At 46.6% G+C, this 17696-nt stretch overlaps 1 protein-coding gene across 3 annotated transcripts in view; it reads left to right on the top strand.

The window, feature by feature from the left end:
* The window catches only part of LOC106574093 (lysine-specific demethylase 4B), an 86388-nt gene that overhangs the window by 55115 nt on the left and 13577 nt on the right, over positions 1 to 17696 (top strand). For 2 of the 3 annotated variants that reach the window (XM_045697358.2, XM_045697357.2), the window contains exons 12-18: positions 1318 to 1447; positions 1715 to 1875; positions 3159 to 3375; positions 9850 to 9929; positions 10328 to 10383; positions 10660 to 10768; positions 14766 to 14951. In XM_045697358.2, the coding sequence (XP_045553314.1) occupies positions 1318 to 1447; positions 1715 to 1875; positions 3159 to 3375; positions 9850 to 9929; positions 10328 to 10383; positions 10660 to 10768; positions 14766 to 14951 (939 nt within the window). The remainder of the gene's footprint in view (positions 1 to 1317; positions 1448 to 1714; positions 1876 to 3158; positions 3376 to 9849; positions 9930 to 10327; positions 10384 to 10659; positions 10769 to 14765; positions 14952 to 17696) is intronic. The other variant, XM_045697359.2, reaches the window with a different exon arrangement.

Raw genomic sequence — 17696 nt, forward strand, 5'->3', positions numbered from 1 at the left:
GACTGGGGACATCTAGTGGAAGCAATATGAAGTGCTCAATGAACCATAGCTCACGGTGTGATTAATAGGCAACGTGATGAAGTTGTTCGCAATTCAGAATTCCACTTCCTGTTTCCATCTGTCTCGGGGTTTTGACTGCCATATGAGTTCTGTTATACTCCACCATTCAAACAGTTTTAGAAACTTTAGGGTGTTTTCTATCCACAAGTATTAATTATATGCATATCCTAGCTTCTGAGTTTGAGTAGTTGGCCGTTTAAAATGGACACAAATTTTTTTCAAAATGCCCCCTATCCTAGGCGACCGTCAAGAGGTTAACCATAGCCTCAATTTTGTCCCGCACATTCAATATATTTGCGGAGAGTCCCTGTAATCCTAGATTCAGATCATTCAGGCGAGAAAAAACATCAACCCAGATAGGCCAGTCGTGTGAGAAACTCGTCATCATGCAAGAGGTCAGACAAGTGAAAATTATAGTCAGTAAAAAAAACTTTAAGCTCCTCTCTCAATTAAAAAAAAAACCTGTCAATACTTTTCCGCTTGATAACCAGCACACTTCCAACAGGTGTGTATGTTGTAAAAGCGTTACGTGGTCGCTGCCCATATCATTGCATAGAGCAGAAAATACACGAGAGTTCAGGGGCCTTACTTTAGCAAAGTTGACCATTTTCACTGTAGTGTCCAAAACGTCTTTCAAGCTGTCAGGCATTCCCTTGTCAGCAAGAGCCTCTCTGTGGATGCTGCAGTGTACCCAAGTGGCGTCGGGAACAACTGCTTGTACGCACGTTACCACTCCACTACGTCTCCCTGTCATGGTTTTTGCGTCATCAGTACAGATACCAACATGAGCAGCAGCTACGTTTGGCTACATACGGACCGTTAGTGGAATTCCCGCGAGAGAGTAACGGTTAATGTGATTGGATGTTAATTATTTGACTAGGCTACCTGTATTTGACATTGTGTTGTTATTTCGCTGAACACTAGATGGTTTAATTGTAATTTTGGCAGTGAAATGAGGCTACTCAGGCGAGACAACCCCCCCAAATGTACGCATACCCCAGTTTGGGAATACCTGGTGTAGAGGAAGCTGCTCCTAGATCTGTACCTAAGGGAAACTTCACCCTGGAGCATGGAACAACCAAAACACTCGCTTCAAGCGTTCAAACACAGGTTATCAACGCGGCGTTTTGAGACCTCCATTTGAACATTTTAGATGTTATTCATTTAGATGCTCTTATACAGAGGCACTAATTATCAGCGGTGGAAAGTGTTTATTCAAACCCAGGGTTTTGCTCATTAATTTTTGGGGTTCCTCAGCAGTCATCGTACTACTCTAAGCAGTTGAAGATTAAGATGGAGGTGAAGAAGAGTCGCCGGCATCCCCTCAGCAAGCCCCCTATGCGCTCTCCGCTATCCATCGTCAAGCAGGAAATGTCCAGCGATGAAGGTTGGTTCTGAGGGGATAACGTTGTAGCACAGTCTGTATTCTCTCTGTTCTGGTTTAACACACTATTGCGGATTCCTCTGGCTCTTGTCATACATGCATTGCAGGCCTGATACAGCCTATATCCCGATACAGCCTATATTCTTGCTTGTATGCGCATTCTGTGTATATCTAGACTGATCTGGTGTGTGTGTGTGTGTGTGTGTGTGTGTGTGTGTGTGTGTGTGTGTGTGTGTGTGTGTGTGTGTTTGCTCCTTTCTCCCTAATCAGAGCTGTTCTCCCCCTTGTCACTGGATGGCCATGTGAAGAAGGCGGGCCACTTGTGGCAGAACCGCGCTCCTAACATCCTGGCTGAGAAGAGTTTCAATGCAGCCGTGGCCACCCTGGAACCCTACTGTGCCGTATGCACTCTGTTCTGCCCGTACACACAGGTAGCCGTATGCACTCTGTTCTGCCCGTACACACAGGTAGCCGTATGCACTCTGTTCTGCCCGTACACACAGGTAGCCGTATGCACTCTGTTCTGCCCGTACACACAGGTAGCCGTATGCACTCTGTTCTGCCCGTACACACAGGTAGCCGTATGCACTCTGTTCTGCCCGTACACACAGGTAGCCGTATGCACTCTGTTCTGCCCGTACACACAGGTAGCCGTATGCACTTGTTCTGCCCGTACACACAGGTAGGGTACTGCATATATTAGAACATGTCTCTATGCCACAAACACAGTGAACGTCACAATCGGATAACAGTGGTCTTGGACACAGGGCTGAAGCTGTAGATTACATGATGCATACGCTACGTGAGCAACAGATGCATGAATGAACAGAGAGAATGAAAAGTTGGTGTTTAAGCTGCTAGTTAATACATATTGGTAGACAGAGGCATCAGACCACTAGACCACCAACTTTGACTGCCATCAGTTTTGACTAAGACTTGTGATGGAAATGTTTCAGATGAATGTAATTTGGACACATTTGTGGGTTTAGCTCCCGTGTTCAATGTAGATTTTGGGGGAAAATGTGACAGCTCTAAACTCCACCCAGTGTAACCTACTTCCCCTGTTTCATCCAGCCCCAGAACATATATATCCTCCTTCCCCTGTTTCATCCAGCCCCAGAACTTATGTAACCTCCTTCCCCTGTTTCATCTAGCCCCAGAACATATATATCCTCCTTCCCCTGTTTCATCCAGCCCCAGAACATATATATCCTCCTTCCCCTGTTTCATCTAGCCCCAGAACATATATATCCTCCTTCCCCTGTTTCATCCAGCCCCAGAACTTATGTAACCTCCTTCCCCTGTTTCATCCAGCCCCAGAACTTATGTAACCTCCTTCCCCTGTTTCATCTAGCCCCAGAACATATGTATCCTCCTTCCCCTGTTTCATCTAGCCCCAGAACATATGTATCCTCCTTCCCCTGTTTCATCCAGCCCCAGAACATATATATCCTCCTTCCCCTGTTTCATCCAGCCCCAGAACATATATATCCTCCTTCCCCTGTTTCATCCAGCCCCAGAACATATGTAACCTACTTCCCCTGTTTCATCCAGCCCCAGAACATATGCATCCTCCTTCCCCTGTTTCATCCAGCCCCAGAACATATGTAACCTCCTTCCCCTCTTTCATCCAGCCCCAGAACTTATGTAACCTCCTTCCCCTGTTTCATCCAGCCCCAGAACATATGTAACCTCCTTCCCCTCTTTCATCCAGCCCCAGAAGGACTCTCTGTACACGTCTGACAGCCCCAGTGCCCCCAACCACCTCCACACTCCCCGCTGCGGCAGCCACACCCACCCGCTGGTCCCAGAGATGTGCTTCAGCGCCGGGCCGGACAACACGGAGCCGCTGCCCTCCAACTCCCACACGGGAGAAGACTGCACCAGCCCGCTGATCTCGTGCTCCTCCTGCAGTCTGCAGGTCCACTCCAGTGAGTAGGCCCACAGAAAGATAGACACATTGATATTGACTGATACAGACAGGCAGGCAGATGGCTGGACGGACGGATAGATGGGTAGAAAGGCAGGCAATCTGTTTATCAGTCAGTCAAAACAATCGCATTGTCTTCTATAGATCAGCACCAGCCAGACAAAATAACATGTTTAATTTAGTCAACTACTAGCCAGACAAAAACATTCTATATTTCCAACCAGGCCCTCACCAAACAAACAAATCAGTTCCAGGCAGCCAGTCTGTACCAGCCAGTCAATACCAGTCAGTCAAGTCTCCCTCCATGTTTACCTGAGAGGATATTTACTGTGTTTGTTCTACCCAGTCTGGTTTTTATTCACAAAGCTTTTTTTGCGCCTCTTTCTCTACTCGCCCAGCCTAGGCTGCGTAGCCAATTAGGCTAGCCTCTGTATGGTGAGGAGGCATGTGGCGGGGAGTGGTTAGCGTGCGACATACAGGGAGCGGTTAGACTAGAATGGCGATCAGTGATCACTAACCTCGATTTCAATGAGTCTGCGGCGAAGGACATATTGCTCAACCTGGACCAGGCCCAAATCCCCGACACTCGAAAAAGGAAGAGTCAGCATTAAAAGCCAGCGTGCGGGGATACCTGACGAGACTAAATCGGCGAGTGGATCAACCGCTTCTACCCTCCGTTCGATTGGCGAAAGTGCAATCACTGGAAAATAAACTGGATGAGCGCAGTTTGACACTATCCGATCAGCGTGGTCTGAAGAACTGTAATATCCTATGTTTCTCCGAGTCGTGGCTGAACAAGGACATGGAAAATATAAATCTAGCTGTTTATTTCTATACATAAACAGAACAGAACGGCAGTGTCTTTTGTTAACAGTTGGTGCACAATCTCTATATTAAGGAAGTCTCAAGGTTCCGCTCGCCTGAGTTGGAATACCTCATGATAAGCTGCAGACCACACTATTTAACAAGAGTTTATTTATATTTTTCGTAGCTGTCTATTTACCACCACAGACCGATGCTGGCACTAAGACCATACTCAACGAACTGTATAGGGCCATAAGCAAGCAAGAAAATGCTTATCCAGAGGCTGCACTCCTAGTGGCCGGTGATTTTAATGCAGGAAAACTGAAATCCATTTTACTTCATTTCTACCAGCATATCACCTGTGCAACTAGAGGCAAAACAAAACAACTACAATTCACCTTTACTCCACACACACTCATACAAAGCTCTCCCTCGCCCTCCATTTGGCAAATCTGACCATAACTCTATCCTCCTGATTCCTGCTTTACAAGCAAAAACTCAAGCAGGAAGTACTAGTGACGCACTCAATATGGAAGTGGTCAGATGAAGCGGACGCTAAGCTACATGTCTGTTTTGCTAATACAGACTGGAATATCTTCTGGGAATCATCTGATGACATCAAAGTTTAACAAATCAGTCACAAGCTTCATTAATAAGTGCATCGATGACGTCCCCCCCACAGTGACCATATGTACATATCCCAACCAGAAGCCATGAATTACAGGCAACATCCAAACTGAGCTAAAGGCTCGAGCTGCCACTTTCAAGGAGCGGGACACTAATCAAGACGCTTATAAGAAGTCCTGCTATGCCGTCCGATGAACCATCAAACAGGCAACGCGTCAATACAGGACTAAGATCGAATCCTACTGACAAGTGTCAGAGCCGGTGTAGATGTGGCAGGGCTTGCAAACTATTACGGATTACAAAGGGAAACCCAGCCGAGAGCTGCCCAGTGACGCGAGTCTACCAGACGAGCTAAATACCTTCTATGTTCGCTTTGAGGCAAGCAACAGTGAACCATGCAGGAGAGCACCAGCTCTATGTAGCCAATATCAGTAAAACCTTTAAAGAGGATAACATTCACAAGGCCACAGGGCTGACAAGTATCTGACCCAGTCTGTAATACCTGCATGTTTCAAGCAGACCACCATAGTCCCTGTGCCTAAGAACGCCAATGTAACCTGTCTAAATGACCATTGCCCCTTAGTACTCACATCTGTAGCCATGTAATGCTTTGAAAGGCTGGTCATGGCTCACATCAACGCCATCATCCCAGAGACCCTGGACCCACTCCAATTTGCATACCGCCCCAACAGATCCACAGATGACGCAATCTCTATTGCTCTCCACACTGTCCTTTCCCACCTGGACAAAAGAAACACCTACATGAGAATGCTGTTCATTGACTACAGCTCAGTGTTCAACACCATAATGCCCTCCAAGCTCATCACTAAGCTAAGGACCCTGGGACTAAACACCTCCCTCTGCAACTGGATCCTGGACTTTCTAACGAGTAGGCAACAACACTTCCGCTACGCTTGATTGCGAGCATCTTGACTGGGTGCATCACTGCTTGGTATGGCAACTATTTGGCATCCCACCATAAGGTGCTACAGAGGGTAGTGCATCTGGCCCAGTACATCACTGGGGCCGGGCTCCCTGCCGTCCTTTATACCAGTCAGAGGAAAGCCTTAAAAATGGTCAGACTCCAGCCACCCAAATCAAAGATTGTTCTCTCTGCTGACGTACGGCAAGAGATACCGGAGCACCAACTCTGGGACCAAAAGGGTCCTGAACAGCTTCTACCCCCAAGCCATAAGACTGCCGAACAGCTTCTACCCCCAAGCCATCAGACTGCCGAACAGCTTCCACCCCCAAGCCATAAGACTGCCGAACAGCTTCTACCCCCAAGCCATCAGACTGCCGAACAGCTTCCACCCCCAAGCCATCAGACTGCCGAACAGCTTCTACCCCCAAGCCATCAGACTGCCGAACAGCTTCTACCCCCAAGCCATAAGACTGCCGAACAGCTTCTACCCCCAAGCCATCAGACTGCCGAACAGCTTCCACCCCCAAGCCATAAGACTGCCGAACAGCTTCTACCCCCAAGCCATAAGACTGCCGAACAGCTTCTACCCCCAAGCCATCAGACTGCCGAACAGCTTCCACCCCCAAGCCATAAGACTGCCGAACAGCTTCCACCCCCAAGCCATAAGACTGCTGAACAGCTTCCACCCCCAAGCCGTAAGACTGCTGAACAACTTCCACCCCCAAGTTGTTAGACTGCTGAACAGCTTCCACCCCCAAGTCGTTAGACTGCTGAACAGCTTCCACCCCCAAGTCGTTAGACTGCTGAACAGCTTCCACCCCCAAGTCGTTAGACTGCTGAACAGCTTCCACCCCCAAGTCGTTAGACTGCTGAACAGCTTCCACCCCCAAGTTGTTAGACTGCTGAACAGCTTCCACCCCCAAGTCGTTAGACTGCTGAACAGCTTCCACCCCCAAGTTGTTAGACTGCTGAACAGCTTCCACCCCCAAGCCGTAAGACTGCTGAACAGCTTCCACCCCCAAGTCGTAAGACTGCTGAACAGCTTCCACCCCAAGTTGTTAGACTGCTGAACAGCTTCCACCCCCAAGTCGTTAGACTGCTGAACAGCTTCCCCCCCAAGTCGTTAGACTGCTGAACAGCTTCCACCCCCAAGTCGTTAGACTGCTGAACAGCTTCCACCCCCAAGTCGTTAGACTGCTGAACAGCTTCCACCCCCAAGTCGTTAGACTGCTGAACAGCTTCCACCCCCAAGCCGTTAGACTGCTGAACAGCTTCCACCCCCAAGCCGTTAGACTGCTGAACAGCTTCCACCCCCAAGCCGTTAGACTGCTGAACAGCTTCCACCCCCAAGCCGTAAGACTGCTGAACAGCTTCCACCCCCAAGCCGTAAGACTGCTGAACAGCTTCCACCCCCAAGCCGTTAGACTGCTGAACAGCTTCCACCCCCAAGCCGTAAGACTGCTGAACAGCTTCCACCCCCAAGTTGTTAGACTGCTGAACAGCTTCCACCCCCAAGTCGTTAGACTGCTGAACAGTCTTATAATCAAATATCTACTTGGACTATTTGCATTGACCACCCCTTTGTTAGTTTTCTTTGTACCGGCTCTATGAACACTTACTGGACTCATATATATATATATATATATATATATATATATATTACACACACACACAAAACACACACACACAAAACACACACTCACATATAGACACTTTCACATTGCTTCTACTTTATTATCTCTCCTGATTGCCCGGTCACTTTGACCCTACATGTACATGCTACCTCAACTACAGTACCCTGTACCATTGCACATTGACTCGGTACTGGTACTTGTTGTGTATAAAGCCTCTTTATTGTTATTTTATTGTGTAACTATTTATTTATAAATCTTTAGCAAATTTTTGTTACTTTTTAACTCTGCGTTGTTGGGAAAGGGCTCGTGAGGAAGCATTTCACGGTAAAGTCTACACATGTTGTTGTATTGCTTGCGACACACGGGGAGAGGTTAGTGTGCGACTGTGCAGCCAGCTATGTGACGCCACTCTGATTACTGCAGAACGGTCTTGGAAAACTTTGTATTACAACTACGTGTCATTTTCATTTAACCAGGACATCAATTGTGAATATTGTCTGCAGAACCTGGCTGCAACCAACAGAATCCATATCATAGACAGTGAGAAGTATTAGTTAAGTTCCATAGTACTGTCCACTGTACAATTCATTTGCTGATTTTCAACCCTCCAAAAATCTCATTTCTTCTTTGACCATGATAAATATGGCTTACTGCTAACAAATTACTCCAAATTGGACTATTTCTCCAGCTTTGGTTGAATTTGATTACAGTACGATCTTACCATGTACGCACACCTCCCCAGCAGCTGTCTGACTCGTTTCGTCCGGCCCTCACCAGCTGCGGAGGTCAGTAGAGGTCAGGTACAGACATGCTGTGGAGACCAACTCACCATCACCACACATCTCTTTGTACTCTAGGTCCCCCGAGGACCTGCAGAAATCAACAGGCGAGGAAGACAGGGCTGTAGAGTGCACGAACAAAGTGGGGGGAGTGCACGAACAAAATCCTCTCCTCTCACCCCCCCACTCTCTCCTCTCACCCCCCCACTCTCTCCTCTCACCCCCCCACTCTCCCTCTCACCCCCCCACTCTCTCCTCTCCCCCCCTACTCTCCTCTCACCCCCACTCTCCTCTCACTCCCCCACTCTCCCCCCTACTCTCCCCTCTCACCCCTACTCTCTCCCCCCACTCTCTCCTCTCACCCCCCAGTCTCTCCTCTCACCCCCCCAGTCTCTCCTCTCACCCCCCCACTCTCTCCTCTCACCCCCCCACTCTCTCCTCTCACTCCCCCCACTCTCTCCTCTCACTCCCCTACTCTCCCCTCTCACCCCCCCCACTCTCTCCTCTCACCCCCCACTCTCTCCTCTCACTCCCCCCACTCTCTCCTCTCACTCCCCTACTCTCCCCTCTCACCCCCCCCGCTCTCTCCTCTCACCCCCCCACTCTCTCCTCTCACCCCCCCACTCTCTCCTCTCACCCCCCTACTCTCTCCTCTCACCCCCCACTCTCTCCTCTCACTCCCCCACTCTCCCCCTACTCTCCCCTCTCACCCCCCCACTCTCTCCTCTCACCCCCCCACTCTCTCCTCTCACCCCCCCACTCTCTCCTCTCACCCCCCTACTCTCTCCTCTCACCCCCCACTCTCTCCTCTCACTCCCCCCACTCTCCCCCCTACTCTCCCCTCTCACCCCCTACTCTCTCCTCTCACCCCCCCACTCTCTCCTCTCACCCCCACTCTCTCCTCTCACTCCCCCCACTCTCTCCTCTCACTCCCCTACTCTCCCCTCTCACCCCCCCCACTCACCCCCCCACTCTCTCCTCTCACCCCCCCACTCTCTCCTCTCACCCCCCCACTCTCTCCTCTCACCCCCCTACTCTCTCCTCTCACCCCCCACTCTCTCCTCTCACTCCCCCACTCTCCCCCCTACTCTCCCCTCTCACCCCTACTCTCTCCTCTCACCCCCCCACTCTCTCCTCTCACCCCCCCACTCTCTCCTCTCACCCCCCCACTCTCTCCTCTCACCCCCCCACTCTCTCCTCTCACTCCCCCCACTCTCTCCTCTCACTCCCCTACTCTCCCCTCTCCCCCCCCCCACTCTCACCTCTCCTCTCACCTCCCCCACTCTCACCTCCCTCCACTCTCTCCTCTCTTCCCGGGTCATTAGTGGGTGTGGTGTAAATGCTATGAGGTAAAAGGCTATGAAATAAATAATGTATTTTGGTGCAGAACAACCAATGACATGTAGATGTGAGGATTTATAAGAAGATATTGTTGTACGAGAATGGAGGATGTGCTTTCATTAATGGAGTTCTTTGCCCATGGCTCAGTAGACTCAGTAACACTGAGCGTAGAAGGCAGACCAGAAGATTTATTTCATCTGTTGATTTATCTTCTTTCTCTTGTTCTTAACTGACTTGCCTAGTTAAAAAGTTACATTCTCCCTCTCTCTCCTCTCCCTCTCTCCTCTCTCTTTCTTCTCTCTCTCTCTCTGTCTCTTTTCTCTCTTTCTTCTCTCTGTCTCTGTCTATCCTCTCTCTCTCCCTAGGTTGTTATGGTGTTAGTCTGGACACGGTACACAATCAGTCCTGGATGTGTTCGCGATGTACAGCGCTCGCCTGGACGGCGGTAAGTCCCTCACTCAACACAATGCCTTCACCTGAAACAAGTTCCTACAGACGGAAACCGCTGGGCTTCTCTATTGACCATCTATTCATTTATAACATTTTGGAAACGTATATGTGGGAACATCGGTCACTCTGAAACAGTACGTCCTTTCGTCTGTGATTGTTCAACAGTAGGGACCTTCCCTTAAAAACGAGGAAAAAGCAGCACTAGTACGGTTTGTCCAGTTTGAGACTCTGTAGCCAGTACACACTTCCTCAGTCAGAATCAATCTAAAATAACTCAAGTCTGTGTCATTCATTTTGACGTTTTGGCTGAGGATATCTTAAGTCACACATTTTGTGAACCCCCCTGGTCTGTGCCCACTGCCTACCTACATCCTAACCTCTGTGTTCCCACAGGACTGTTGTCTGTGTAACTTACGAGGAGGCGCTCTGAAGATGACCACAGACAACCGGTCAGTGGCCTTTCCTACCTTCTTAATACCACTGGAATACCGCTATGTTACTTTAAAATGCATTACTTATGACATTCACTGTGTGTGTGTTGTCACCATACCAGTATCATAGTGTGTAGCTCAGAAATAAACAGGAGACTCTGGGTGACACTGGGACTATTTCCCCCGTAAAATTCTATCATCGTCATAGCCCTACTTGATACTGGCATCGTGACCCTAGGTTTGGTGAACAGTCAGGGGCGCACGTCGATGTGTGTGTCCTCTCCTCTCTACCAGGTGGGTCCATGTGATCTGTGCCATCGCCGTGGCGGAGGCTCGCTTCGTCAACGCCATCGCAAGGGAGCCGGTGGACATCAGCGCCATCCCCGATAGCAGGAAGAGTCTGGTGAGTGGAGAGGGTATGTTCATTACATACCAAACAGAAGACAAAATAACTCATACTGAGGGACTACCCGGAGTTGTCCAATAAGAAACACACTTATTTCGTTTTTTGTGAATATTTTTAAATTGTTTCCCTAATGAACAGCGCCCTGCTCCATTTTGTTTGTGTTGTGTTAACACAGTCATTTCAGCCAGACACACAAACCTTTTGACCTCCCTTGTATTGAGGAGCCTCAAAATGCCAGCCAGGAGGCTGGATTGGCTAGGATTAGGCCTATTCGCCCCCTAACATGCACCTAAACTGTAACTACTCTCCCTGGTATCACAATCTTTCCATCACATGCTTACCTATTTTCTCCCACTCCCATATCTCATTGTCACTCCTCTTTCTCTCTCACTGTCTCACTTTCCTTGGTGGTCACTTCTCTCGCTCTCTCTCTGACACATTCAATTAGTTTTTTAAATGGCGTAGAATACCCTCAGTGCATCTCTCTCAGTTCATTCACTGACTCATTTAAGTATCCAGTTGAGTTTCTTTTTAAACCTAACTAATTGTAGTGTGTGCAGTACTCTATATATTTTGTACCAATTGAGAACTTTGGTCTAATTCCCTGAGATCTGGATCTTCTCTGGAAAATCATTGTTTTAGTCTTTTAGGGTTTATGGCCAGGGCCCAGGTCTGGCAGTACAGCTCGAGCAGGTCCAGGCTCTGCTGTGGCCATGTGCTGTGGGGGTTTACTGCCAGGGCCCAGGTCTGACAGTACTGCTCTAGCAGGTCCAGGCTCTGCTGTAGGCCATGTGCTGTGGGGGTTTACTGCCAGGGCCCAGGTCTGGCAGTACTGCTCTAGCAGGTCCAGGCTCTGCTGTGGGGGTTTACTGCCAGGGCCCAGGTCTGGCAGTACTGCTCTAGCAGGTCCAGGCTCTGCTGTAGGCCATGTGCTGTGGGGGTTTACTGCCAGGGCCCAGGTCTGGCAGTACTGCTCTAGCAGGTCCAGACTCTGCTGTAGGCCATGTGCTGTGGGTGACAGCAGGCACAGGTTATCTGCGAAGAGCAGACATTTAACCTCTGAGTTGTGAAGACTAACACCAGGGGCTGAGGATTTTTCTAGAAAAGTGGCCAATTCATTGATGTAAATATTGAAGAGTACAGGGCTCAGATTGCAACCCTGGCGAAGGGTTGCTGCATGTATTGTCAGTATACATTGATACACTTAGATTGGAGTCATTAAAACTCGTTTTTCAACCACTCCACAAATTTCTTGTTAACAAACTATAGTTTTGGCAAGTCGGTTAGGACATCTACTTTGTGCATGACACAAGTCATTTTTCTAACAATTGTTTACAGACAGATTATTTCACTTATAATTCACTGTATCACAATTCCAGTGGGTCAGAAGTTTACATACACTAAGTTGACTGTGCCTTTAAACAGCTTGGAAAATTCCAGAAAATAATGTCATTGCTTTAGAAGCTTCTGATAGGCTAATTGACATCATGGATGTATTTCAAGGCCTACCTTCAAACTCAGTGCCTCTTTGGTTGACATCATGGGGAAAATACAAAAAAAAGTCTGGTTCATCCTTGGTACCACGTTCATCTGTACAAACAATAGTGCGTAAGTATAAACACCATGGGACCACGCAGCCATCATACCGCTCAGGAAGGATATGCGTTCTGTCTCCTAGAGATGAACGTCACTTGATTGGAAAAGTGCAAATCAATCCCATAACAACAGCAAAGGACCTTGTGAAGATGCTGGCGGAAACATGTACAAAAGTATCTATATCCACAGTAAAACGAGTCCTATATCGACGTAACCTGAAAGTCCGCTCAGCAAGGAAGAAGCCACTGCTCCAAAACCACCATAGAAAAAGCCAGACTACTGTTTGCAACTGCACATGAGGACATATATAATACTTTTTGGGTAAATGTCCTCTGGTCTGATTAAACAAAAATAGAACTGTTTGGCCATAATGACCATCGCTGGTTATGTTTGGAGGAAAAAGGGGGAGGCTTGCAAGCCGAAGAACACCATCCCAACCGTGAAGCACAGGGGTGGCAGCATCATGTTGTGGGGGTGCTTTGCTGCAGGAGGGACTGGTGCACTTCACAAAATAGATGGCATCATGAGGCAGGAAAATTGTGGATATATTGACGCAAGATCAGTCAGGAAGTTAAAGCTTGGTCGCAAATGGGTCTTCCGAATGGACAGTGACCCCAAGCGTACTTCAAAAGTTGTGGCAAAATGGTTAGAGACAACAAAGTCAAGGTATTGGAGTGACCATCACGAAGCCCTGACCTCAATCCTATGGAAAATTTGTGGTCAGAACTGAAAAAGTGTGTGCGAGCAAGGAGGCCTACAAATCTGACTCAGTTACACCAGCTCTGTCAGGAGGAATGGGCCAAAATTCACCCAACTTATTGTGGGAAGCTTGTTGAAGGCTTCCTGAAACATTTGACCCAAGTTAAACAATTTAAAGGCAATGCTACCAAATACTAATTGAGTGTATGTTAACTTCTGACCCACTGGGAATGGGATGAAAGAAATAAAAGCTGAAATAAATCATTCTCTACTATTATTCTGACATTTCACATTCTTAAAATAAAGTGGTGATCCTAACTGACCTAAGACAGGGAATTTTTACTAGGATTAAATGTCAGGAATTGTGAAAAACTGAGTTAAATGTATTTGGCTAAGGTGTATGTAAACTTCCGACTTCAACTGTATGATCGGTCGTGCAATGTTTTGGTATAAATCCAATTTGGCTATTACTCAAGACATGGTGTTTTTAAAGAAATGTTTAGAACTCTTCCATTTATAATACTACTATAATACTTTCCAGCCTACTGTTTACACAAATGCCTCGCTCTCTCATTCTCCATTTCTTGCTCTCGCGCTCATTCTCTCCTCTCGCTCGTTCTCTCGTCTGTCTGTCTCTCTGTCCTCTCTCTCTCTCACTCCGTTTTCTACCCTCCATCTGTTCTGTCCCTCTCCTCCTCCTGGATGGATTGTGTGTTTGCGGTCCGAGGAGCAGGAGGACTATGGTGAATAATAGATGCAAAACTGTCTGAATAATCAGGAGTCATTTCTCACTGCGCTAAATGAACTGCATTGATCCTGCTGGCAGGAGGCAATTTCCCATCGCTGCCGCGCTGCTGAACAAACTGCTTTCTTCCCTACTTTTATCCCTTTCCCTCCATCCCTCGCTTAATCCAAATCGACTTCACAGTCAATTGCACAGCCTTTGCAGTGGCATTGTCACACATCTACAAATAATGTCGTAATCTATGAAAGGAAGTGAGGATTGTCTTTTGAATAATTTACATCCACCCATTGTCAAAGCCGCATTTCCAAAGGCGGTGAAAAACCGTCCCACCCTCTTAATGATTGGATGACTGGGCCTGTCTCTGTGGTACATGTTTTGTCCTAAACCGTTGATATTTGCTTCTATTCAGAAAAGTGATTCAGAGTCTGTCCTCCTTTTTGAAAGTTCTGGGATAAATGGAAGGGTTTAAACTAATTGGAACGCAGCACAAATCCTCAAAGAACACCACGGTACCTTTTTTGTTTTTCCTCTCAAGTAAAATACTCACTATATATCCCAAGTCGAATGGGACACGTTGCGTCGATTCATTCATTAGTGTACTTCTACTCCAATTTATGCTCCTTAGCTACAAAAAACTTTGGCCCCAACCCTAACATTTTTGAGAATTCTGTCTGCCGCATTTGTTTAAATTCTTTATAAAGTTTACTTTACAATTGAAACATAAAAACTCAGAGGAAATGTTATGTAATGGCTTTACCCCAGCCGGCAATGTCTGAAGGAAAAAAGGTGGGAAATTAGCAAACAAATAAATAAATGTTTGACATCCAAAATCCCCCCTACCTACTCCTGAAATGTTTTTTTTTTCTCTGACAATAGTGTATAGAAAAGTGATATTGCCTTTAGACACAGACAAATGGTATGTTTTGATTCTACCACACCTCTTTGGTGTTGCAGAAGTGTGTGTACTGCCACAAGAACACCAAGCAGATGTGTGGGGCGTGTATCCAGTGTTCCCTCGACAACTGCTCCACCTCCTTCCACGTCACCTGTGCCCACATCGCCGGTGTGCTCATGAAGCCAGCCGATTGGCCCTACGTGGTGTCTGTCACCTGCCACAAGCACAAGAAGACCAATCACAAGGTACAGTAGGGGCACAACATTGTATAATGTTCAGGTATTCTTAGGTTATGCAGAACAGAATTCTATCTATTCGCCACATTTCTACATGCAACGTTAAATAGCAGCTAAACAATCCTCTGTATGATATCAAGATAAGTATTAACTGCACTGTTACGCTGTATGATTTTCTGATGAAGCCTTCTATCTATGCAATGGCCAGGGGTCTGTACTATGTACAGTGCATTTGGAAAGTATTCAGACCCCTTCCCCTTTTCCACATTTTGTTACGTTACAGCCTTATTCTAAAATTGATTAAATGTATTTTCTTTCTCATCGATCTACACACAATACCCCATATTGACGGTGAAAACCATTTTTTTGAAATGTTTGCAAATGTATATAAACATTTTTTAATAATCTATTTACATAATTATTCAGACCCTTTGCTATGAGACTCAACATTGAGATCAGGTCCATCCTGTTTACATTGATCAAACTTGAGATGTTTCTACAACTTGATTGGAGTCAACCTGTGGTAAATTCAATTGATTGGACAAGATTTGGAAAGGTGCATACCTGTCTATATAAGGTCCCAAGGCTAACAGAGCATGTCAGAGCAAAAACCAAGCCATGAGGTCGAAGGAATTGTCAGTTGAGCGCCGAGACAGGATTGTGTCGAGGCACCGATCTTGGGAACGGTACCAAAACATTTCTGCAATATTGAAGGTCCCCAAGAACACAGTGGTCTCCATCATCCTTAAATGGAAGAAGTTTGGAACCACCAAGACTAACTACAGGGATGCAAACTAGTCACCTTTCGGTGAAAGTTTCTGTTTTGAATCCAAAAATAGGTGACCTATGTGATTCGTGTAGATCCGATGGGGGTGGGGGCTTTGGATGACTACTAGCTGTAAGTGAACGAGTACTGGCTGTATCCAAGGCTCAGTCAATCGTTCGCATAGCAACAGAATGCAGTACTCTGAAGAGAGAAGAGACAACCAATTTGCTTGTTACAGCATCAGCGCTGCTCTGGAAAGACAGCAGGAGAGTGGAAAAGCAGTTTGCCAGTTACAGCAGCATGTCCCTTGAACGATAACGAAGAGGTCGGTGAGACGCCTGACCACGGAGACGGGGCTGAGAGGGTGATGAAGCCTACTTCATGAGCTGTAACCAAACAAATACTGCTATTTGAAAAGTTTGAGGTGAGGGAGAAAGTGTGGTGGAACAAGTATTGTTAGCATTGTTAAATATCTTGCTAGCTGGATCGAATTCTCCGTTAGCTAGCCAGAGAAATGTTGAGCAACATTAGCCAACTTAACTGATCAAATAATTGAGTTTATGGTGTGAAAATTAGCTGGCTAATAAAGTCAGACAAACATCTCTGCAGCACTCCACCACTCCCCCAATCAGGCCTTCATGGTAGAGTTCCCAGATGGAAGCCACTCCTCAGTAAAAGGCACATGACAGCCGCTTGGAGTTTGCCAAAAGGCACCTAAAGACTCTCAGACCATGAGAAACAAGATTCTCTGGTCTGATGAAACCAAAATTGAACTCTTTGGCCTGAATGCCAAGTGTCACATCTGGAGGAAACCTGGCGCCATCGTGGTGGCTAGGACTGTGGCGGTCACGAAATATCATCAGCTGGTGATTGTCAAGCAAATTACTGTCGTTCTCACGGTAATTGACCGTTAATTAACATAAACACATTTAGCATCTCCTGGCTTCCTACAAGCCACTGATGCAGACCTTTGGAACATCTACATTTTAAAAACTGTAATAAATCCATGTAATATAGCCTACACCATCACAATAAATCCATGTAATATAGCCTACACCATCACAATAAATCCGGTATTTATTTTAGACAGGTCTAAAGAAACATGATATGAAGAAAATGTAGTCTATTTCAGATGAACAGAATAGCATACTCTTATGTTATGCTATGCCATATGGCTGTGGGCTACACTAGTTCATTGAGCAGATAAGATTTGGTTAGATTCCATGGCATTATTTTATAGTAGGAAGAATACAATTGAACAAAGCTGAATGAAATAGAAAGGATATTTTCTCCAAACGATTTGAGGGAGTGCTCACATGCGGCTATTCTGTGTTGAGCGGTTAACAAAGATATAGGTCCTCCTATATGCTTAATTTAAAGTTATTAATGTAACTTTAGTTCTACTAACGTTGGGTTATATGTTTAGATTCGTTATACATTCTAAGGCTGCATGATGCGACTCTAATGAGGATTTGAAAAAAGTTGCATGAGCTTTGCACTTGATAACGCCTCAAATTTACCAGCGGCATCCCCTTTGTGTGGCCGTAATGCACCCCCAACAAATCCATGCCTTTGGCTGCCAGTGGCCGTTTTTCCCTTCTCCCTGAGTGCTGCGTGCTCAGAAGCACCTCTCACTCACAGGGAAAGATGAACGGAGCAAAATACAGGGAGATTATCTGCAACAGAGGTAACTCTGGGTCTTCCTTTCCTGTGGTGGTCCTCATGAGAGCCAGTTTCATCACAGCGCTTGATGGTTTTTGCGACTGCACTTTAAGAAACTTTTAAATGTCTTGATATTTTCCGGATTGACTGACCTTCATGTCTTAAAGTAATGATGGAATGTCATTTCTCTTTTCTTATTTGAGCTGTTACTGACATAATATGGACTTGGTCTTTTACCAAATAGGGCTATCTTCTGAATTCCACCCTTACCTTGTCATAACATAACTGATAAATTCCACAAATTAACTTTTAACAAGGCGCACCGG

This window comes from Salmo salar, chromosome 16, assembly GCF_965601325.2.
Source record: "Salmo salar chromosome 16, fSalSal1, whole genome shotgun sequence".
Lineage (NCBI taxonomy): Eukaryota > Metazoa > Chordata > Actinopteri > Salmoniformes > Salmonidae > Salmo > Salmo salar.